This window comes from Natator depressus, chromosome 10 (genome assembly GCF_965152275.1).
Source record: "Natator depressus isolate rNatDep1 chromosome 10, rNatDep2.hap1, whole genome shotgun sequence".
NCBI classification, from domain to species: domain Eukaryota; kingdom Metazoa; phylum Chordata; order Testudines; family Cheloniidae; genus Natator; species Natator depressus.
Genome location: NC_134243.1, coordinates 61,714,737 through 61,738,702, shown reverse-complemented (window position 1 = coordinate 61,738,702; position 23,966 = coordinate 61,714,737). Strand labels below are relative to the sequence as shown.

Sequence of the window (23,966 nt, the reverse complement as noted above, 5' to 3'; positions counted from 1 at the left end):
CAGCGCCGAGTGCTGAGCACGCTGGGACTCGTAGTTCGGGCAGGGAGAGGATGCTCCGAGAAGTCCAGGGGGTCCTAGTACTAGGGGTCTAGCCCACCTCCAGCCTCCCTGCTCCTTCGAGCCCCAGGCAGCATCCCCCTCCCTCCACCACCACCGGACCAGGGACCCTCCCCACCACCCCAATGTGTATCCCCTCTCCCTCCACCACCACAGGACCAGGGACCCTCCCCACCACCCCCATGTGTATCCCCTCTCCCTCCACCACCACAGGACCAGGGACCTTCCTCACCACTCCCATGTATATCCCCCGCCCTCCACCACCGCCGGACCGGGGTCCTTCCCCACCACCCGCATGTGTATCCCCTCTCCCTCCACCTCCACAGGACCAGGGACCCTCCCCACCACCCCATGCTGCACCCCACTCCACTCCTTCCCCAGATCAGGAGATCTGTCTCTCTTCCCCTTCCTCCTCTCCATTGTCCCCATGCAGTATCTTCCTCTTCTTTCAACAGCCAGGCTAGTCTCCTGGGTCCAATCTTCTGTTACCCTTCCTGCAGAATCCCCTTCTCTGACAAGATTTCAAACTAGGATTGCTATTGAATATAGTATGGATTGGATGGTCACACTTGCATATGCATATTGCCCCTGCATGGAAGCTGTAATTGCAAACGGCCAGTTATACACCTGATTGTGCCATCAGTGCATTTCCAAACACACAGTCCGGGCACTGTGCACAGAAATTCCAGGTGCATATTTTCCCACGTGCAGTTAACAGCTGGCTTGGCTTGACAAACACAAATTTTATCAGAATTAAAATATCCTCCTACCCAGCTTCAAGGACAGTCTCCTTGGCTTATTGCACACCTGGCTAAACAAAAAAAAAGTCTTGCCTGCTTCTGGGAGCTGCCAAAGCCTGAGGTGATGGACTGCCACAGAGAGTGAATTCCAGAGGTGTGGGTGCTCCACAGAGAAAGCTCGGCCTTTGCTCCTCCAGAGCTGAATTTTAAAACCTGACCGCAAAATCGGTTTAGTAGACTGCAACCAGAAATGCAGAACATGGAGTGGAAGCAAAGCAATCTCTGAATGACTGGTTCCCATCCATTTAAGACTTTGTAGAGCATAAGGAACACCTTGAAATCAAATATTTTAGGTTTACCCTCTAAATTTTGGGTTTACCCTCCAAAGTGGTGTGTGCACTTGAGTAACTGGGTAGTTCCTTAGCTAAGCCTTCTTGAGTAGAGCTGATCTCAGCATCTCTGCGTAGCTGCAGCTGGGTGTGTCCCTACCTGTATGTATGCTGGAGGAGGCTTTAGAGCCTGTCACAGCAGTACAGTATAAAGAGAGCCCAGGTGGGCTCAGTGGTACCCCAGTTCCAGGTGGCACACTGGGGGAACCCATTATTGTATACTACATGGAAGCCGAGTGTAATTCAAGCATAAGTCATAAAGTATAAAAAAGCTGAAAATGACTGAGAACTTAAAAATTGGACAGTAACTTACCGTGAATCCCCATGATGATTGAACCTGGTGGTATTTAAAAAAAAAGAGCTCTCAGCCATACTTGTAGCTGTTTCCATTGTTCCACAATGAGTCAGACATTCTAGGTTTCAGAGTAACACCGAGAATAACAATCCTGGAATCTTATTATATAGATCTCTTATTTTAATATTATATATTACATTTAATAGTTTATATTATATTATACTGTTTTGACGTTGTTTACAAAAGTCTCAATATTATTGAAACAAAACATTTTGTTGTTTCCAAATTAATTATTTATTCCAGAATTTCTATTCTATTTTGACTTTTTGTTTTGATTAAATGGAAAACAAATTTCAAAATGTTGTAATTTCCCATGGGAACAAAATTCTGTTCTCTAAGCAGAGACACTAGCACTTGCATTCATGAAAAAGTAAGATAGCCCTGGGTCTTCATATTGATAGCTTTGCAGACCACAGGGCTTTGTTGTCTTCTCAATGGCTGTCCATGCACATTGAACAAGAGGGGTGATAGAATGAAACCCTGCAAGAACATGTGTATACAAGTTCTTGGTATGGAAAAGTAAACATTTGTTACTACCTTTTGGGAACTTTCAGAGAAAAAAGAATTTACCAACATGAAGGTTGCTCCATTCACTCTCACAACCAAACCAATTAAATCTCATTATCAAACTCAGCTCTTACAGTAAGTAAAACCAGAACAAACACTTTGCCAGTGCCCATTGCTAGAACATTGACCAAACCATAGACAACAAAGTTATCTCCACATGAGGATCACACCTAAAACAGACTGGTAAATATCAAGGATACCTGTGAAATCAACTTCCCTGGTATTTATGTGTAATAAGGCATGTATTTACTTAAATAATATGAATATTTACAGTGTAATGTTATGAATGTCCTAACTATGATGGGGACACTGGAAAGTGTCTTCACACAACCCATCCTTTCATCACTCATAAATATCAATGGTTATCAGAAGAATCAGCCATTGTGTACTTTCTATGTACAATGCACATAAAATTATAAAATAATCTGCTTTTAGTAAATAAATATAGATCTAACATAGTAATAAAACTATTTTGGAACATCTTTGGTTAATGTCTAGCTCTTATGAAGGCAGTTTTATTAATGGTTAGCACAAAGGACTAGGAGCAAGAGATCTCTGGGTTTTAATGAGACAAAGCCCCTGGGTACTGAGCTCTGGGTGCTGAGCAGCACGGTATTAGACAGTGGGTGTTGATCAGACTGAGCCATTTGAGTGCTGAGCACTAGGTGGGGAGCCAGTAAGGGCAGCGCAGTTTGAGCCAAGGGACCAATCATTAAGATGTCCATGTGCTTCATGACAATCTGGCTGGAAAGCTGGATAAAAAAGCAGGCCCTGACTTCACCTCACTGAAAAGCAAATGCTGGATCTGAGCTTAATTTTCCTGTGGGAATAAAAAATGCAATTTTGAAATGTAACAGCCTTAGCTTCACTGCACACACTGTCAAAGACTTCAGGCACAAGTGGCAGGACCTTTGGTAGGAAGAAAAGCGAAAACTCACTGATGACAGTGACAGAAGTGGGCTACCTTGGGCGCTTCAGTCACTCTGGTTGGGAAATACTAGTATACCCAATAACACAGTGTACAGAGACAGCCACTTCCTCAAAACTCCCAAACTTCAGATGAAATGAGACTCAGATCATACCAAATGACTCCAACATTTCCCATAAGATATGGGCCAAAACCAGAGCCATTTATCCAACATCTCTCCTTTCTCCCTGTCTTGAACAGCTTGGATAAAATGGGAAGAAGATCTGAGCACCCTTAGTCTTTATCTGTGTACAGTACTAAAGTCAATGAGGAAAAGCAAATTCAAATTCCTTTGAAATGAACCATTCTATAAATAGTGCCTCAGATCTAAGATGATGATTGTCAGTGAATTTTGGATTAGATTTTGAGTTAATGCAGGATTGCAAGCATGTGCTAGCTAAGGTCATAGTTGGGGCCAGTTTAGGTGTATCTTTGGGACCAATTTGTACGTTTTTGTTAGCCATAGGGTTGTGGCTGGGTTTTTTCACTATGGATAAGGTTTTCACTAGGGTTAATCTTGGGGCTGGAGGGACTGGGTGGAGGGAATTGTGAATACGCAGAGGTTAAGGACCTGGCTATAGGTTGGGAGCAAACTAGACACAGAACTCCAAAATCAAAGACTGGCCTTGCTAAATCCAGAATGACATCATGCTTATTCAAATACTGATAAGCGAAAATATGAAGTGTCAACAAAGAAGCAAAGTTAACTTTGTCCATTTGTTCTCTGATAAACTGCTTGAAGTTTTCAACTCTGCCCAAAGTCTTTAGTCCCACCTTAAAATATTTTTGACAGGTTGAAACTGTATCTCTTCATTTGTACATAGAGATACCCTCCCATAGTGATTTTTCCTTTCCTTTTTGTTTTGTTTTTGCCAATAAATTACTTTTGTATCCTTCCTGTTACAAATCTGACAGTCTAGGGCCTCTTTGCAGTCTGTGTGATTTGGCTGGAGACAGTATTATTTCCCCCCCTTTGGCTATGATTTTTTGTCAATTGTTTCTTTTTTTCTTTTACATCACAAACAGAATTTTCAATAAAACAATTAGAAACATGAAAACCCATCCTAATCTCAAAAATAAAATGATACACAAAAGAGTGCACCAAATCCAATCCATACACACAAAAATATACATAAAGATTTATACAATAATACATATGCAGGTATAGGAATAAAACTACTTCCCCAAACCACAGTATGTATACAAAGGCAAGTAACACTGTATTTCTATATTTTCCTTTGTATATTAATATTGTATGTTCTGCACTGCAAAATAATTCTTAGTTTTCCCAATATCACTAGGTTGCAATTCAAAGGTATCAAACACAGCCAACAAACTTGATAACTGTTGTGCCCCAGGTTCCCAAGATCTCTTTCCATCAAAGTGCTGAGACTGATTATTGATTGTATTTGTACTGCATGAGAAACCATACAGCACTTAACTCTCAAAAGTATGTCTAGAATGTACTAGGCTCTGTCTAAATGTCCAGATGGATTGTTTGGGGGTCACTCTATTCTTCTGTTGTACTGAAGGGGGTATTCCCAGGACATTTCAACAGCAGGCTAAGTCACTGATTTCTTTAAGGACAACTCCGGGCCAGATTAACCATCTACAGGGTGCAATTTGCATAGGGATAGCTCATCTGCAAAAAAGAGGATTCACCTCTAAGAGGGGCAACTTTAATGCTAACATGGGATTCTACAACAGCCCCACTAACTCTGAATCGGGGCATTTCCTGCCCTCTCCTGGACCAATCCTACCTACTTTTGGGGATCCACAGGCTGGCTCCAAGTCCCCGAGTGGAGCATGGATTATGAATAGCTGGTGTTATTCTATCCCCATTTACGGAGGACTGGCTCAGGGGAGGACGGGTGCAAGCAGTACAATCTGAGTTGCAGCATCTTAAACCCCTGGATCATAAATGTGGGTGTTCAAAAAGAAAATATAGCTGTCACAACTATTTGTAGCCAAAATTTATATTTGTTTGTTTTAAACTTAATTGTTCCCCACTCCCCCACAGTTTCATATATTATAAAGACAGAAGGGACCATTGTGATCATCTAGTTTGACTCCTGCATAACACACACCATATGACTTCCCTGAATTAATTCCTGTTTGAACTAGAGCAGAGCTTTTATAAATATATCTGGTCTTGAGTATTGTGATGTGCGCTCTGATCTGCTCCTTCAAGGACAAGCTATTGGTCAGGTGTGACCTGAATTTAAAAATCCTTGGTTCAGTGGTTGACCAGCAAGCATCTGTCCTGAGGCTGAAAATGAAATCTGACTTCCTGCCTCAGTTTCCATGGAAGTAGCATTGAGCATCCATAGTGCCCCACGTGATGCTCGGTGGATAGTACCAGTTTGTGTAATCAACCTCAGATCATCAGAACCAGTTGGTCCAGATCTTTAAATGCTTGCCAGCAGCATATCCAGCAGGCAGAGAGTGAATACATTTCACTTTGTCTGGACTGGTTGTATTTAGTTGCCAGGGTCTGCCATAATAATAGGATTTTTCCTGGCCCATCTTGTAAGACAAATAATTAAACTTCTACTATGATTTAAAATCAGTTTCTCAGCACCTAAAATCTGGGTTCTGTGAACAGAAGGAGACCTTCTGTGCCTGCATATTCCTATTTGGGCACTCTGAGCTAGGTTGTGGTTTTTATAATAGTATGTAGCTCTCACATAGCACATTTCATCAGCAGATCTCAAAGCACTTTAAAAAAGAGGTAAGTATCATTTCCCCTATTTTATAGATGGGTAAACTGAGGCACGGAGTGGTGACATGTCACCCAGTCCAGTGGCACAGCTGGGAATAGAAAGCAGGTCTCCTGAGTCACAGTCCAGGCCTGCTTCTACAGTCCTGCATAGGGAGCTGTGCTAAGTTGCTCCATCCAACGAGAAGCACCATAGAAATTGTGCCTTAGGCAGGCACTGCTTCTCCCAGTCTGCTAGTAAGCATGGGGAGTGCTCAATCTGATCCATCCATTGGGATGTCACAGGCTTTCCTCCACCCTGCACTACTGTATGAGCTGGTATGAGAGCAGGGGAGGCAAGGCCTCTACTTCTTTCTGACCCTTTATAGTCACCTGCTCAACAGCAGTGGTTCCTGTGCTTGCCAGAGTGCAGGGACTGCTAATGTGGGAGGGTTCATCCCACACCCTATGCTTGGCTATGCATGGCCATTCACTGTCTGGCCTTCATTTTTTCCTTGATCAGTGAGCATCTGGCTGGACGCAGAAAATGAAATCTGCCTTTCTGCCTCAGTTTACCATGTAAATAGCACTGAACTTGAAGAATCAGAAATGTAGGGCTTGAAGGGACGTCAAGAGGCCATCAAGTACAACCTCCTGTGCTGAGGCAGGACCAATTAAACTTAGACCATCCCTGACAGGTGTTTGTCCAACTTGCTCTTAAAAACCTCCAACACAACCTCCCTTGGAAGCCTATTTCAGAGCTTGACTACCCTTATAGTTAGGAAGTTTTTTCCTAATATCTAATCTAAATCTCTCTTGCTGCAGATCAAGTTCATTACTTCTTGTTCTACCTTCAGTGGACATGGAGAACAATTGATCCCCGTCCTCTTTATAACAACCCGTAACATATTGGAAGAGGTTATCAGGTTCCTCCCTCCCCACCCCCGTCGTCTCTTCTCAGGACTAAACATGCCCAGTTTTTTTAACTTTTCCTCATAGGTCAGGTTTCCTAAACCTTTTATCATTTTTTGTTGCTGTCCTCTGGACTCTAGCAATTTATCCACATCTTTCTTGAAGTGTGGCACCCAGAACTGGACAGAGTACTCCAGCTGAGGCCTCACCAGTGCCAAGTAGAGTGGGACAGTTACCATCCATATCCTACATACAACAGTCCTCTTAATACAGTCCAGACTGATGTTAGCCTTTTTTGTAACCGTTGACTCATATTCACTTTGCGATCCACTATTACCCCAGGATCCTTTTCAGCAGTACCATCTAGCCAGTTATTCCCTATTTTGTAGTTGTGCCTTTGATTTTTCCTTCCTAACTGTAGTACTTTGCACTTGTCTTTATTAAATTTTATTTTGTTTATTTCTGACTAATTCTCTAATTTGTCAAAGTTGTTTTGAATTCTAATCCTGACTTCCAAAGTGCTTGTAACCCCTCGCAGCTTGGTGTCATCTGCAAATTTTATAAGCAGTCTTTCAACTCCATTATCCAAGTCATTAATGAAAATATTGAGTAGTGCTGGACCTCTACAGGATCACCCTAGATACAGCTTCCCAGTTTGACAGTGAATCACTTGTAGCTACTCTTTGAGTACAGTCTTTACCCATTTGTGCATCCACCTTATAGTAATTTCATCTCGATCTTATTTCCCTTGTTTGTGTTATGACCTACAGGTCTCAAATGTGGGTCTGGAGAGTTTCTAGGAGCAGGCAGCAGTGATACTCCAACTCTCCATCTGGAAGTCTGCTGATACTTGCTTACCTGGGATTCTTGAAGCCCAACACCAGTTTGATTCTCTGCCCCTGAAGTCCTATTGATGGAGTCCCAGAATAGCTGATTGGCCTGTTGGCCCTACTTAAGCCAGCAGCAGGAATGAGAAGCTGTCTGTACAAGTGAGCTTCACCCTTTCCAGGGCTGTGTGACTTGTGCTTCCTGCTCCTCTGGCTTGATTTCCTGGCATCTGATTTGTGGTTCTGATCTCCTGGTATGCTGACTCCTGTCTTGTGACTGTGGACTCTGTTTCTGACTACTAGCTCTGGCTACTCATGACCTGTGATAGTTTGCTCACATGGATGTCACATGGAACTGTGTTGAAAGCCTTACTAAAATCAAGATATCACATCTACTGCCTCTTCTCTATCCTCTAGGCCAGTAACCCTGTCAAAGAAGGAAATTAAATTGGTTTGGCATGATGTGTTATTGACAAAACCATGCTGGTCATTTCTTATAACCCTATCATCCTGTAGGTGCTTATAAATTGATTGTTAAATAATTTCTTACAGTATATTTCCAGGTACTGAAGTTTGACTGATCTATAATTCCCGGGTCCTTTTTCTCTCCCTTTTAAATATAAGTACTAATTTTCCCTTCTCTAGTTCTCTGGGACCTAACCTGTCCTCCAGGACTTCTTGAAGTTAATTGCTAATGGTTCCAAGATTGCTTCAGCCAGTTCCTTAAGTATCCCTAAATATCAAACATAGCATTCTAAGAGAAAATGGCCTGTATATCAAGGAAGCCAGGGCTAAACTGTTTTCAATAGCAGATTCCTCACTAACACATGAAACTGATCTCAGCCTGAGCTTAGCACCTTTCAGAAAAGGTTGTAAGGCACGTCTATTTGTCCAGCTCTTCTTTCTACACATACCTAGTCTACTGACAATATCCGTCCTGTCTCTATCCTTTTAAAGCCATGATGCTTACGGGAGTCATTGTGTATTAGTTCCCTATAAATGGAAATTGGTTTTGCCTTAGTTTCAACTATATACATTGAACCCAGATACAACAGATCAGTTCCACATAAATGCCTGTAATAAATAAATAAATAACTTATTTAGCTCAGGCTTTGCATATTCCTTTTATTTCTATGGGCTGTATAATGCTATGAATGAAAGTGTGACTGTATTGTACAGTATCTGCTGTTTGTCTTTGTGTGCATACAAATCATTTCAGAGAGGGTACAAATCGTAGTACTGTGCAGACATCCTCTGTGCTATGCTTTCCACACAGACCTATAATAGTCTTTAAAATATCATTTGTTTCAACCATTGAAAAAGAAATTACACTAATCCCTTTAAGGGCATTATATTTGACCTCTGACACATACATTAGGCTGTCAGCTTGGAAGAGGCCCTCATTCTAAAGACTGAAGGATTATAATTTATTGCTAAACATTTGTGGGAGTACTCTTGTGATTATAAAAGTCTCTTCACTCACCCTTAGGCTGGGTGCCAGAACTACTGAGTTTTGCTCTGTGGGTCTCTCAGCCTAAGCATTCACAAGTGAAACTCACAGCTATTATAAAACCCAGTCAGATCACTAGCTGAACTCTCTTAACCTCATAGTTGTCTACACAAAGGGTGTTTCATACTGTGAAACAAAGCACCATTAGATTGTTCCATTTTACATATTCGACTGTTCCATTTTAAATTCACACCAAGGGGAAGAAACAACCTTAATTTAATAAAATAAAATGGGTAAAATTCAGCTCTTATTAAATTCCATGTGAGTTTTGACATTGATTTTAACAGATATAGGATTCCATCCACTATCTCCCATTAATTTAATAGTTATTTTAGCTATTTAAAGTCAAGTAATTTATAATAGACATATTACATATGCCCTTGTACACTGGATATGTCTTATGAGGCTGGAAGATCAGAGGTTAATCCTGGCCCGATTGAAGTCAACAGCAAAACTCCCATTAACTTCAGCAAGGTCAGGATTTCACCCCTTGTTTCTATTCCTGGAATTGCAACAAATTTCCTATGGCAACTTGTGCAAGTCATGTAAGAACTTGGTTCCTCAGTCTCCTCATCTGTAAAAGGGAGATAATACTGCTGTCTCTTCTAGACAGAAAAGAAGACAAATACTTTTGTTAGAAAGATTATCAGAGAGAAGTCAGAAATCAACCATGTTCAAGGAAATTAGAAAGATAAATTCAGGGCCTTAACATGTCACTTGCCAGTCTAGTTTACCCCAGGCCTTCAAGACAATAAATAAACAGAATAAGATAAGCATCTATAATCACTGTATACAAAGCACCTTTATACCAGAATAAGGCTTGGTCTATGCCTAAAAAAAATTACCCCCCACCCAACATAATCATGCCAGCAAAACCATCAGGATAGATGCAGTTATACCGACAACACAGTCCTTTTGCCAGCATAGCTTACTTTAGTCAGGGAACTGGTATAAACTATGCTGGCAAGAAGGCTCTTTTGCAGTAGGATTGCCGATATTGGTTGGACATATTCCTGCAGGTTTCATCACATGACATAATCTTTAATTCCTGGAGACTCCAGAACTATCCTGGAGGGCTGGCAAACCTAATTTTGCAGGTATGTGCAGCATCTCCACTGTGAAAGTTTCTGGGTAGGGCTATACCAGGAAACCCTTTCTAGTGTAGACAGAGCCTGAGCGTGTCCATACAGAGGGGACTGCACCGCTTTAAATCTACCAGTAGAATCAAAGCTATTCCAATCACCCAGGACTACAACTCCCATCATGCCTGGGGCTGCCCTGGGCTCAGAGAGAGGGTGCGCAGGCGCAGTGACGGGGGGGGAGAGGAACCGCTTCGCTGGGGAGAGGTGGAGGACGCTGGGCGCCTGCTGGTGCCGGGGTGAGTCTGTGAGGGCAGGTGGCGGCGGGCGCGCGGGCTGCCTGTGGGCTGGGCCCGGCCGTGGTGCAGCTCGCGGTGGGGAGAGGTCCGGCTGGGGGCAGCGGGCAGAGCCCCTGCGCTCCCCGGAGACAGGGCGTGGGGGGCGCCGAGCCGGGTCTTTGGGGGGGAGCCGCGCGCCCCGCAAGCCGGGCGCGAGGCTGCTCTGCTCGGGGTGTCCCCAGAAGCAGGGGCAGGTTTGGTCCAAGGGTCTCTAGCAGCGTCACAGTTCCACGCCCTGGGAAACTTCCTCCTTTCTTTGTCGCTGCGCTCCGCGCCCCCCCCCCACCCTCCCGCGGGATTCCCTGCCGCGCTGCCTTATCTGCCCCCCCCCCCCCCCGGCTTGAAATGCTCCTTAGCGTCCCTCCACGGGCACTCTCCCCACCCCCCCCCCCACCCCCGAAACTTGATGTCCTCTGGCAATGGGAACGCAGCAACTTTCCCACTCTCTCCTCCCACCCCTACCCATTGCTCTGTGGCTTGCACTGTAATTTGCTCTGTTAGAACATGCAGCCTTCAAGAGCCTTAGGGTGTTTTCTCGTTTCTTAAGCCATTCTGTCCATCTCCCGGCCCCTGATATGTTCTGGCTTGCTGCCTTGGTCTGTTGCCTTGAGATCTCCAGCCGAGTTTTGTTAAGTACAGGAAAATAAATGCCCTGTCTGAAAACTTTCTTCATTCATGTTGATGATTAAGTATTCGATAATAAATCATGATATGTGCAAAGCGAGGTTTGGTGTTACAGGAATCATGATGTTCGTGTGTCACCCACACCTGCATTCTAAATCAGCAGATTGGAAGTGTAATGCTTTTCTGTGTTAGTCTTGGAAGCATATGTTTGTAAAACCGCTTTACTTAAAAATGTAATAGAATAATCATCACAGGTCACCGGCAAAGGGAGAAAAAATTAGGCTAGTACCCTGTTTAGCATTTTTCTGAGGTGTAAAGAAGGCCTTGAAAGGGTTTTTGTGCCCTCCCCCCCCCCCCCCCCAAAAAAAAGTCTGTGGGGTGACTTTTTAAACTTTTTTTTTACATTAGAAATGTTTAGCTTGATTCCTTTTTCATTATGTTCTAAAATTCTTTTAAAATAATACCTATTTAGCTTAGTAACATTTTGGAGAAAGAAAGCCTTTGTTAAAAATTCAGGTGTCCCTCCTCCTCTCCCCACCCCTTCAAGTGAAGCATGCAAGCTAACAATGTACATCTTCTGAAACCCTGAGCCACTCTTTCATCAAAACCATGAAAAGGGCCCATCACAATTTTTTAATAATGTTCTTCAGATCATCTTTAATATATGTGAATATATTGTTTTGAAGACATGAATTCAAACACTTATTTTTCTATCTTCCCACATAGCAGGTATGTGCTAACCTTTCTATCAGCAGTCCAACTGATCAAATAAAATAGCTACAATTTATACTTTAAAAAGTTGGCCTGCAGAATCAGAGCTCTCTCTTTTTCTCCTCATCTTTGACACAACTTTATAAATTTGTTTTGTACGTGTTCTACAACTTAAAAACTGTGCTTGTAAATAATTTTTAGAAGGCTATTTGCCAAGGAATGCTTTTCTGGCATACCTATGTTTAACAAAAGGATATGTATTATATGGAGTGTTTAATGTAGAAATCTTCCGGTAATGAAAACTGAATGTCTCATGAGGCTGTGTTCAAACAGGAAATAGAGATATGTTTACGTCAAGACATGTAACTTGAATGACAAGGCTCAGTGGGCCCCTTTGCAGTGTAAATGTGCATATACTTGTCTGTTTCCGTGTGCTCTGAGATTCTCATGAACAAGTTTGCTGTGTTGGTCTCTGAAAGGTAAAATGTGACCTAATGTATTCTAAAAAATGGTGTTCTTCAAGCTAGAAAAATAACGCTAGAGGAAGGCAGAAACAAATATTTTAAAAATATTTTTAAATAATTGCCATGTTATCAGCAGTGGCAAAGTTAGAAGATATTTGGGTAATCCCGGAATGTAATTTAAAACAGGAAAATAGAGAGCAGGCTATTTTCAGTTTAAAAAAAAAAAAAAATTCAGGTAATAGATATTCAAACAGCTGTTTTTACAATGCCCTGTTGCAGTAGAGACAAGAAAAGAAATCTGGGGAAACAAAAATTATTGTAGCAGGTGTAATTTCACATTATTGCCTTAAAGCAAACTTACTTTAACATAACTAATGTATCCTATACAATTACATTTTGCTAACTGATTGTGTATATAGATTTTTGATACACAAAGCTTTACTGGGATGAATGATTTGGCATGACTAGTCCTTCAGAATTTGGAAGGCTTGGTCTTTTGCTTTTCTTTCCATTGTTAGACTAAGAAGTATGTAGGATGAATTTAAAATAGTTTGGTAACTCCTGAAACTTGTTTTGATATTCTAGATGAAAAGATAAGAGGAGCATCTTAAAGTGAATTTCCTTTCCCCTTTTTGTTTCAGGCCCATGAGTGGGTCATCACTGCTAAATAAGCAAAAGAGGGAGAAATTATGTTGCATTCTATCTGGAGCATTAAAACTAAAGCATACTTGGTTTTTTCTGTTTTTGTTAGAGGATAGCAAATCGCTTTTGAAAATGCTACATGTGTGCAGTATGTGAGCAGGAAGTCCTTAAGTGTACACATACCTGTAACCTTAGCAAGGGATTTCTTCCCCAGCCGCTCTTACCTCCCCAGGGCAGTTGATAACTGCAGGATTTTAGCTAGTGTGTGTTGAGGCTTTTTTATTATTATTCTGGTATGCTTATCTTTCTATTCTCCAGTTCAAGGTCTGGCATTTAGCTCTGATCATAATACCTGCCCTTTGGCTAGCAAGGCTTACAAATCTGGAAATGCCTTTAAGCTGGTTGTGCTGAAGAGCACAGCTCATTCACCTGCTGTCCCCAGAAGCTCTGTGTCATTGCTACAGTGCTTTCAGCCCAGTAAATGAAAAATGCAGTGTTCTTGAATCAGTCTCCTGTGGGAAATTTCATAATGTTCTCTACTAGGTTATTTTGCTGTTCAGTCCTATTTGTCTGATTCTATAGAATGGGTGATTGCATTTTTAAGAAATAAGCATCCAGGTATAGGATCTTACTGGACAAGATTATCTGGATTAATGTAGCCATCTCTTAAAACAGCCCAGTATTGTGCTCACTCTGCATCTTTATTAATGCTATGTATTTATGGACTAAAAGCACAAGCACAAAAAGTAAACACTGCTTTGCTGAAAAGAGTCAATACCTCTTACTGATGTAGAGGGGAAAAAATAGCAGGTATTGAGCAATATAGATGCTTCCAAATGTAATCTTTGGTGGAAACATTTTTTTTTTCTTTGCAGGTATGTGGAGGTGCAAAACTGTAACATCTGAGTCTGATTACGTGTTAGGGATTCCAATTGCCCACAAAGGCATCTGTTAGTTCGAACAGAAAAATGCTCTTGGATGATTGAGGTCATTTGGCAGGACAAGTGGCATAATGTATGTACATTTCATTATAAGGTGAACTGCATTTTCTCCAACTATATCAGAATTTACAGTGAGAAAAATCTACAACTTGCACTGTAGAAAAATTAGAGTGGTATAACCCAAGATGGGAATCCATCTAATGGATATATAACTCTTTAGACCTCTAAGTGATTCTGAACTGGATTGGTTATGAAGAGAAAATGGTTGCCATTTCGGGGCCAGGCACATGAAACAAGTTGGTGGTGTAGGCTTAGTTCTTAGTAATAGGTGGCCCTATCCCAAAATTACTATAACTCTCCAAAAATGGTACTCTGATTGGATGATTCAGCAGAAATGCCAAGTTTTGGTTGGCTGTAAATCAGTGGTCACCAGCCAGTAGATTGCAATCAACTGGTTGATCCTGGAGCCCCTGCCAGTCGATTGCAATCTCCAGCTGCTAAAAGTCCAGTGGTGCAGCAGAGCTAAGGCAGGGGCCCCATGCTGTTCCTGGAAGCAGCCAGCACACCCTGAGGCCCCGGGGGAGGGGCAGGGGTCTCTGCATGCTGCTCCTCCCTGCAAGCACCACCCCCGCAGCTCCCTTTGGCTGGGAACAGGGACCTGCAGATAGGGGCAATGCATGGAGCCATGTGCACCCCCCCCCCCCATCCCTCCCCAGAGGTTGCAGGGGTATGCTGGCTGCTTCCAGGAGTGGTGTGGGGCCGGGGCAGGCAGGGAGCCTGCCTTAGCCCTGCTGCATCGTCGCCCAAGGTAAGTGCCAGCTGGTGGAAGCCCACAACCCAGCCCTGAATCCCCTCCCGGAGCCAGCATTCTGAACCCCCTCCTGCACCCCTTCCCCAGCCTGGAGCTCTCACCCCCTCCTACACCCCTGCCTCAGCCCGGAGCCCCCTTCCACACGCCAAACCCCCCAGCCCAGAGCCCACACGCCCTCCCGCACCATGACCACCTGCCCCAGCCTGATAAAAGTGAGTGAGGGTGGGGGAAGGTGAGTGACAGAGAGTGGGGGGATGGAGTGAGTGGAGCAGGGTCTCAGGGAAGGGGTGGGGTAGATCCTGGGTTGCACTTAAATTCAAAAAGTGATCTTGTGTGAGTAAAAAGGTTGGAGACCACTGCTCTAAGTAGTAGTACACAGTAATATTAATGAGGGATCCCACAACGAGAATCTTAAGCTAAGAATGTGCTGGTATTCATGTTGCCTTTATGTCACTTTAAAATAGACTTCTTATTTCTTCTAGTTTTGGTAAATGAAGATAAGTTAATAAGTCTTCATTAAAGAGAATGTGGTGTTCATAAACGGTTACGTGTGTTCTTGGATGTTAAAGTTGCTGGCATTGTGAGACTTCCTTTGGGGAAAACTTTAGATTAGGCTCCATTAAGCAGCTGGAACTGTTTCAGTCTCTGATTGATGGTGGAATGCTGATAAAATCTGCCTGTGGACCCTATTCTCCCTGCCAATTTAGATTCATCCAGGGGCTGATTGGAAGAAGATTCTGGAGTAACAAATGAGGGTAAAGTGAACTCTGTAAGCTTGCTGGCCAAAACCAGCTCCATTTGTTTTTATGATGTCACTTCTATTTTTAAAATCTGACCTAAAAAAAACACAACCAGTTTAGTGACTTCAGTAAAGTTTAAGATTTCAGTTTCAACTCTCCCCCACAAAAGTATGACTAGAGAAATATTAGGGCCCTGAGAAACTGTCCTTAAAGGTACCTGAGGTAAATTTTTCAGGGTTGTCTTTTAAGGAAAAATAAAAAATTAGGTCTTTTGAAGCATTCAGTTCCAATTCACACTTTAAGAGAACACATTTACAGAATAATTCAGGTGTTGAGGTGAGATGTATGAAAGTGGCTGAAGAGTCCTTCCGAGGCTATTAGCAGAGGTCCCTCAGCTAATAAAAGCAGTATAACATAAGAATATTTCTCTCCAGTGCTTATTTCTGTTGTTGCTCATCATTTTCCCAGGCAGCAGCAGAGTGACCTGATTCTTGTGTCTTTCTCTCCTGTCCATAGTGTTCTAACTAGTCTCATGTTTTAACTCTCCTGATGCTTAATAAACCTAGGAATAGCAGAGGAGACATTGGAGTTGTCTGAACGCAGACTGGGGCAGCACTGCATTAATTCACATTTGGAATGTAATACTCGTAGTGATGATGACTGCTAAAAACTATTTTTAAATGAAAGGTCAAATTTGTCAAAAAATCATGGCTTTATCCTCTTCCATCTCTTGTCTCCCTCCCCCCAACTTAATAAAGTTTCCTACTTGACTGGCAAATGGGAGAATAAATTCCTCAAGCCCAGCTATATTGTTCTAGTATCTTAGTTATATACTCTGAGGAAAGTGACCTTTCAGACTTCTACATGCAAAGTTTTTAAGCTGTAAACTATAAAGTTAGATCAGTGAAAAACACCGGATCCTAGATTGACAAGGGAACTTTGAGATGTGGTCTGGAATGATTAAGTCAAATAACAATGGCATTAACATAGGCTGTAGTTAAAGCTTTTGTGAAAATGAATTGTTTAGTGTAGTAAGTTTTGATGTTGCTTTGCAGAAAAAGGCACTATGTGCCCCAAAGAGCTTACAATCTAAATACTACTTCCTGCCTCCTGTGATGGAATGGGAATTTTCTGTAACATTTTGCACGAATATTGTGTGTACCTCAGTTTCCCCTATATACTATATTGTTAACTAGGTGGCAGGAAAAGATTGTTTACTCTCTGCAGAGACCCAGAGATACAGGTGTGATCTACGCCTACTGTCTGGGGCCTGGGCCCCGTGTGACAATGGTTGCCTGGGAACAAGAACAAAGGACTGGGGAAGGACAAAGTGGGGGGGTTGTTAAGTGTGAGCTGCTGGAAGCTGGACACTCTCCTGAGCTAGCACAAAAGAGAGGCTCTGGGCTAACCAGGATGGACCATGCTGTAACTTTCTGTTCTGTATGCTAACCAAGGACTTTCTATGCTGTGTTCCAGACAGCTAATAAACCCTACTGTTTTTATGATGCTAGCTGAGAGTCACTGCAGTGTCTGAAGTTGGGGGTACATTGCTCCCTTTGGGTGTTCAGTTCTCTCTCAGGTGGATTAGCTGAAGGGAGCTCATGGTGTGAAGCGGGGGTGCTGAAGGCACTGAGGTTTGGTCTAAGAAGGCAGTGAAGCCAAGTGTCTTAACAAGTGAAAGAGTGAGACCCTGAGGGAGCCTGGCACAGTGAAGGAGTTCTCCAGGGACTGTTCCAGAGCTGTTCCAAAGCACTGGACCTATGGATCTGTGACACCAATATTTTGTAGTGAATCAAATAGTGCACAAACACATTTTCAAAAACTAGCTGTTTGTATTGAATGATGGAAAGCAAATAAATGCCAAATTAAACAGTAAATTATAGCACCTTAATATAGTTAATGGGAGGTGAAGGGTTCTAGCTTAACAGGCATAACTGCATAGAGCTGCTGTTTGTCCCATGCTAAGACTACTGGAGACCCTGACAGCTTTTTGCAGCTGAGCATATGTTTCATATGGATCTTAATCTTCTTTTGCAGACCACATTCTGCAGATAATCATGATGGTCAGGGACTCTTTTTGTTCTGTTTGTACAGTGCCTAACACAGCGGAGTCCTGTTTCATGACTAGGGCTCCTAGACATTACAGTAGTACATATAATTGTCACAACATGATACATGGTAATCTTTTTTGGAAGATGCCTTTTTATTAAAAATGAAAAGTGTACTTTTAAAACTAGTTTAATACTGATCCACAGGTATTTCCTTATGGACCCAGGAATGATTTTAAATGGTAGGCTCATCCCAAATCTTAAAAGAAGTGAGAGTCCCCTTTCAAGTAAGAGTCTGTGTCGGGATGTTTAACTTGCTAAGGAGAAGATTCAGGATATTACGCAAGTGTTCTGTTAGTTTCCAATTTTAATTGAAAAGCTTAAAAAAAAAAAAAAAGTATTCTATCCCATATCCTGTATACCCACAATTGCAACTGTCACTAAGTCTGCAGTGGGTAGGGCTGGCGGTTTCCCCCTGTATTCTCTAACAGGTGTCTGTAGGTTTTGCAAATGGATGGGAAGCTTAAAATCTCCATACCCTGGAAACCTGTAGGCCTCTCAGATGACGTAATCACTTGGGAGCCTTGATTGGTTTATGATGTGCTATCAATAGAACTCTCGGGCAAGCTCGAACAGCTTCTGAGATCAATATAGTGATTATATGGCATCATATATAAGACAAATGAGGTCCATGGACTGCAAGTGGAATCTTAATATATTACCAATATTTGTCTTGTGTAACTTCCAGAGAACTTTCTCAAGGTGGACATGCTACAGACAGTAAGTGGAAGGGAGTTGTGGGAGTTCGAGTTGTTTGAAAAGTAGCACAGAGCCTGGTTGAAGAAGGCATATGGTACTGAAGCTGATCATATTGTTTTGGTGGAGGGATTAGTTACTGAGCCACATCAGGGAGGTTTTTTTTATAGATTCGAATCACTGACAGCATTGCAAATTGTTTCAAATTATAAATCTCTTGTGAGTGTGTGCATTCAAATATCACAAAGTTGAAAAACAGCTTAACTTGGCACTCAGAGTATGCAGCTTGGTGGTGACAATGCTGTGTAATTAGCTGCAGGAAATGTTTTCCTTTAAGATAGTATACTGAATGGCTTAAATTGAAAGGAAGGGGAAAAACTTCTCTGTTCTAGAGTCAGAAGTTAGTTTGTATGCATATTGTGTGGGATCCACTGTAGTTAAGTTTAATTACTCTGCAGATACTGTGAATCCTTAACAAAACATTTCAGAAATACCATCAGCCTATGGCAACTGTAGCAGTCTGTGCTAGACTATAAGGTACAGAATTTAAGTTGATGGTGTCCTTTGTTAATTTTGAGTCACCACTTTTAAGCACATACTTACATAAACCTGAACTTTCATAGAATCCTAGAAATGTAGGGCTGGAAGAGACCTCAAGAAATCAAGTTTCAGAGCAGCAGCCGTGTTAGTCTGTATCCGCAAAAAGAAAAGGAGGACTTGTGGCACCTTAGAGACTAACACATTTATTTGAGCATAAGCTTTCGTGAGCTACAGCTCACTTCATCGGATGCATGCAGTGGAAAATACAGTGGGGAGATTTTATATACACAGAGAACATGAAACAATGGGTGTTACCATACACACTGTAATGAGAGTGATCAGGTAAGGTAAGCTATTACCAGCAGGAGAGGGGGGAAAAAAAAACCTTTTGTAGTGATAATCAAGGTGGGTCATTTCCAGCAGTTGACAAGAACATCTGAGGAACAGTAGGGGCCGGGGGAGGGGGGGGGAACATGGGGAAATATTTTTCCTTTGTGTAATGACCCATCCACTCCCAGTCTTTATTCAAGCCTAAGTTAATGGTGTCGAGTTTGCAAATTAATTCCAATTCAGGAGTCTCTCATTGGAGTCTGTTTTTGAAGTTTTTTTGTTGAAGAATTGCCACCTTTAGGTCTGTAATCGAGTGACCAAAGAGATTGAAGTGTTCTCTGGCTGGCTTTTGAATGTTATAATTCTTGACGTCTGATTTGTGTCCATTTAGTCTTTTACTTAGAGACTGTCCAGTTTGGCCAATGTCCGTGGCAGAGAGGCATTGCTGGCACATGATGGCATATATCACATTGGTAGATGTGCAGGTGAACGAGCCTCTGATAGTGTGGCTGATGTGATTAGGCCTTATGATGGTGTCCCCTGAATAGATATGTGGAAGTGAGCTGTAGCTCACGAAAGCTTATGCTCAAATAAATCTGTTAGTCTCTAAGGTGCCACAAGTCCTCCTTTTCAAGAAATCAAGTCCATCCCCCTGCTCTGAGGCAGGACCAAGTAAACTTAGATCATCCCTGACAGGCGTTTGTCCAACCTGGTCTTAAACCCCCCCACAACCTCCATTGGAAGCCTACTGCAGAGCTTGACTACCCTTATAGTTAGGAAGTTTTTCCTAATATCTAACCTAAATCTGCTTTGCAGTAGATGAAGCCCATTACTTCTTGACCTACCTTCAGTGGATATGGAAAACAATTGATCACAGTCCTCTTTATAACAGCCCTTAATGAAGACTGTTATCAGGTTCTCTCCCCCCTGCCCCCCAGTCATCTTTTCTCAAGACTAAACATTCCCAGTTTTTTTTAAACCTTTCGAAACCCTTTATTATTGTTGCTGCTCTCCCAATTGTCCACACCTTTTCTAAAGTGTGGCGCCCAGAATTGGATACAGTATTTCAGCTGACACCTTACCAGTGCCAGGTAGAGTGGGACAATTACCTCCTGTGTCTTACATCCAACACTCCTATTAATACACCCTAGAACATTACCCATGTGATGCAGCTGTGAAAAAGGCTGACTCATACCCAATTTGTGATCCACTCTAATCCCCAGATCCTTTTCAGCAGTACGACCACCTCGGCAGTTATTCCCCATTTTGTAGTTGTACGTTTTTTATTTTTTACTTCCTAAGTGAAGTACTTTGTACTTGTCTTTTTTGAATTTCATCTTGTTTAATTCAGACCAGTTCACTGATTTGTGGTGATTGTTTTGAATTCTAATCCTGTCTTCCAAAGTGCTTGCAACCCCTCCCAGCTTGGTGTCATCTGCAGATTTTTATAAGCATATTTTTCACTCCATTATCCAAGTCATTAATTAAAATATTGAAGAGGTACGGGAACCTATTTCCCTGTCTAGTTCATCCATTTCCTAGTGTTTTCACAGAATATTAACACTCCCCCCTCTGGCCAACTGTCAGACTAAGGCTGTTCCTTTAAGCTAGTGGGAGACCTGGCAGAAGTCACTTAATTTAACTTTAACTTTGACATTTTTGCAGTCTCTTGAGAATTTAGCCTGTGTTTGATCATAGTAGCTCAGCATCTGGATGTCCTAGTAATACCAAACATGCAGTCACAGAAGTATCAGTGTTACAACTGGTAATAGTTTTCTTTAGTAAAATACTAAGTTTTAATATAGTGAGATCACCCGGAGAATAGTTGTAACTATTTGAAGCACTATGTACCTGTAGCCTTTATTAGTCTCTTCTAGGTTGGCAGAAATCAAAAACTGTCATTCTTGTTAGAACAATTGACAAGAAAATCTGGCTTAACAGAACTTGCTTGTAGTACTGTTATCTATAACAGAGGTTCTCAATTAGGGGTCTGGGGTCCCCTGCGGGGCTGCAAGCGGGTTTCAGGGGGTTAAACTTGCTACATCCCAGGCTAGAAAGCCAAAGGCCTGCAGCCTGGGGCCCTGAGCCCTACCATCTGGGGTTGAAGTGAAGCCTGAGCATGGGACCGGGCAATTGCTCTGCTTGCTACCCCTTAATGCCGGCCCTGGCTTTTATATGGAGAAAAACAGTTGTTGTGGCACAGCTGGGCCATGGAGCTTTTATAGCATGTTGGGGGCGGGGGTCCTCAGAAAGAAAACAGTTGAGAACCTCTGATCTATAAAGTATATTTAGTGTGCACCATAGAAATCTTAGCCTACATTCCCACTGTTTGCTCAGTCTGAGAGTGTAAAACAGCATGCTGACTAACAGTGACACATGCAGTGAACAAATAATCAGCAGGACACTTCCCTTACTGTACACAAATAAGATGAAGGAATTCAGTAAACAGAGCTGTAGACTAGCCAGGAGATAGGGTTGTTTTTTTAATTTATTTTTAATTTTGTTTGTTATGTGTGTGGGGAAACAATGACTTATTGGCCTGACAAAGATCATGTGGCCTGGAATCAATTAAAATTGCAGAAATTAAATAATGAATACAGTGTGTTATGTAAGCATCTGCAATGGCACTTTGTGCATGCATTGGACAAATAAAACCAACGTTCCTTTTGACTCTGGCTGCATGCACAGCCTCTCTGTAGATTATTCCTGCCGGAAGCAGCAGTGGGGTTCAAGTCAGGCCAGTAGTCTTGGCCCTGTTCCCAAAGTCTGCTGTGGGATACATCTCCATGACTTTACTCTTTTGGAAAAAATCAAGTAGAATATCCCTCTCTCCTTCCACCTTCAGCTGTGGTGTTTTGCATATACGTGTGTGCATATGGCTTCTGCCGCTCATTGAGGTGGAGTACAGAAATCAATGGGAGAGCGGTCTCCCATCAATTGAGCGTGTCTTCAGTAGGCCCGCTAAATCAATGCCACTGCACTGATTGTGGCAGCACCAATTTAGCGCCATAGTGAAGACAAGCCCACAGTGGTGGAAGGGGGTTCTTCTGTCACTGTAGTAAATCCACCTCTGCAAAAGGCAGTAGCTTACACCCAACCTAGCAGTGTCTACACTGGGAATTAGGTTGGCTTTATATTGCATAGGGCATGAAATTTCCACAGCCCTGAGCGATGTAGCTAAGCTGACCTAACTTTGTCATGTAGACCAGGCCTGTATCGTATACACAAGCTTCATAAGAATCGATAGCTCCTGATTGTATGAGGTAGTAAGTAACTTCTGCTAGTTATAATGGAAGTCTCTAAGTTATGTAGGTTGCTTAAAAAAATCTTGTTTTCAGAGTATGAAATTGAGAATAAATTATGTCTCTGGTATGCAGTTTGTTCAACCGTCAGATTATGTAGTATATTCCTGAACATTTTAACTGTTTTGCTGGGCAGATGCTTTTTTATAACTATCTGCTCTATTTAAACCTTTTACATTAATTTTGAGTTAGGACTTGTTGTATTAAGTCAGTCCAAGGGATTTTTTTAAATTCACAACTAACACATACTTGAGTCAAAATGAAGTGAGAGATATTGCAATGTTAGTCACTGGGCTTTAACTGGCCTCTTTCAAGTTATAGAAAGGAAAAAAGCTGACCCAGGGAATTCTTAATTCCTGATTCTCTATATATTTGGCCTCCAGCAGGCATCCAGAAAGTAAAAATTGAATAGGTATCTCTTGATCATCTGGCTACTAGTGTATTTAAGAAACTTAAAAAGAAAGAGTTGCTAAGCATTTTGACTATGTATTTGTCTTTAATCTGACACAGTCAAATGTTACTTATCAGTATACAACTCACTCAGCAGAAGTAGATGGCTAATTTCCTTTGCCGTTATTGCTGACTCATGTCTTTGTTTATTACCTAATTAGTTTGTCTCCTTTACTGTGCCTTTTCTAATCAAGCTGTAAATATGACCTCCAACAAGAAAAATATAAAAGATCATTCTTAACTACCTACGGAAACTTTTGACGTCAGTTGCTTGCAAAAACTAATGACAATAGGAGGGCTTAGACTCGAGAAATACTGTTTAGAACTATTTTTGTCTTTTTCCAATCCTTTAGTATTGTAGCTTTGAGCGTCCTATTGATATCAGTAGAATAAGTAAAATTGGCACTATCAACATTATAAGCCAAAACTTGAGTTTTTCATGATGCAGAGTGATTTGGTCTGGGGGGTTGGAGATTTTCAAATTCCTACTAGGAGCCTAGCAGTGCTTAGATAGCTTGGTAATGGACATTTTATAAAAACCAGAGGGCACTTATGATATGTGCTACTGTATAATGGCAAAAATTGATGTATACATGTGATGGAGGGGGAAACTTTTCTGGAGGAAATGCACTTGTACACTTGGAAGCAACACAGTGATTTTGAGAAAATGTCCTGAATTGTGCTCTTTTTATTCTTTCTATAGCTCCATTTAACAACAGAACTCAGTCTCTATTAGAAGTTTGAAAAGCTTAGTGACTTTCTGCTACTCAAGACATGACACTTCCATTCCGAAAAGATTTGGACAAGTACAAGGATCTTGATGAGGATGACATTCTTGGCAAGCTATCAGAAGAAGAGCTGAAGCAACTGGAAACTGTTCTGGATGACCTTGACCCTGAGGTGGGTATTGGGCAGCAAACAGCCCCTTTTGGTGGCACTGGTTAAGAAACTATGCTGACAAACTAGTGCCTCTTTCTTGAATTCATTTTATATGTACAGAACAGGTTTTCTAACCTGCTAAAGAAACACTACTAAAAATAAAGACTCATATCTCAAAGCTGTTTGGTTGTTTTCATGTTGCAAACAGGAAACAATGTAAAGCAAAATGACCATGAAGACGTTTTTGGGAATAATATATAATTATAGAAAGAAAAATTTACAGTTGGTG

The 23,966-nt window shown here is 41.8% G+C and overlaps 1 protein-coding gene across 4 annotated transcripts in view; it reads left to right on the top strand.

The window, feature by feature from the left end:
- The first annotated feature begins 10,329 nt into the window (after positions 1–10,329).
- Positions 10,330–23,966, top strand: part of LOC141995266 (tropomodulin-3-like) — a 44,813-nt gene continuing 31,176 nt past the window's right edge. For 2 of the 4 annotated variants that reach the window (XM_074966334.1, XM_074966337.1), the window contains exons 1-2: positions 10,330–10,400; positions 23,502–23,698. In XM_074966334.1, coding sequence (XP_074822435.1) covers positions 23,573–23,698 — 126 coding nt within the window. In that variant the 5' untranslated portion in view covers positions 10,330–10,400; positions 23,502–23,572. Of the gene's footprint in view, positions 10,401–12,228; positions 12,254–13,755; positions 13,895–23,501; positions 23,699–23,966 lie in introns of those variants that run through there. The other 2 variants (XM_074966335.1, XM_074966336.1) reach the window with 2 other exon arrangements.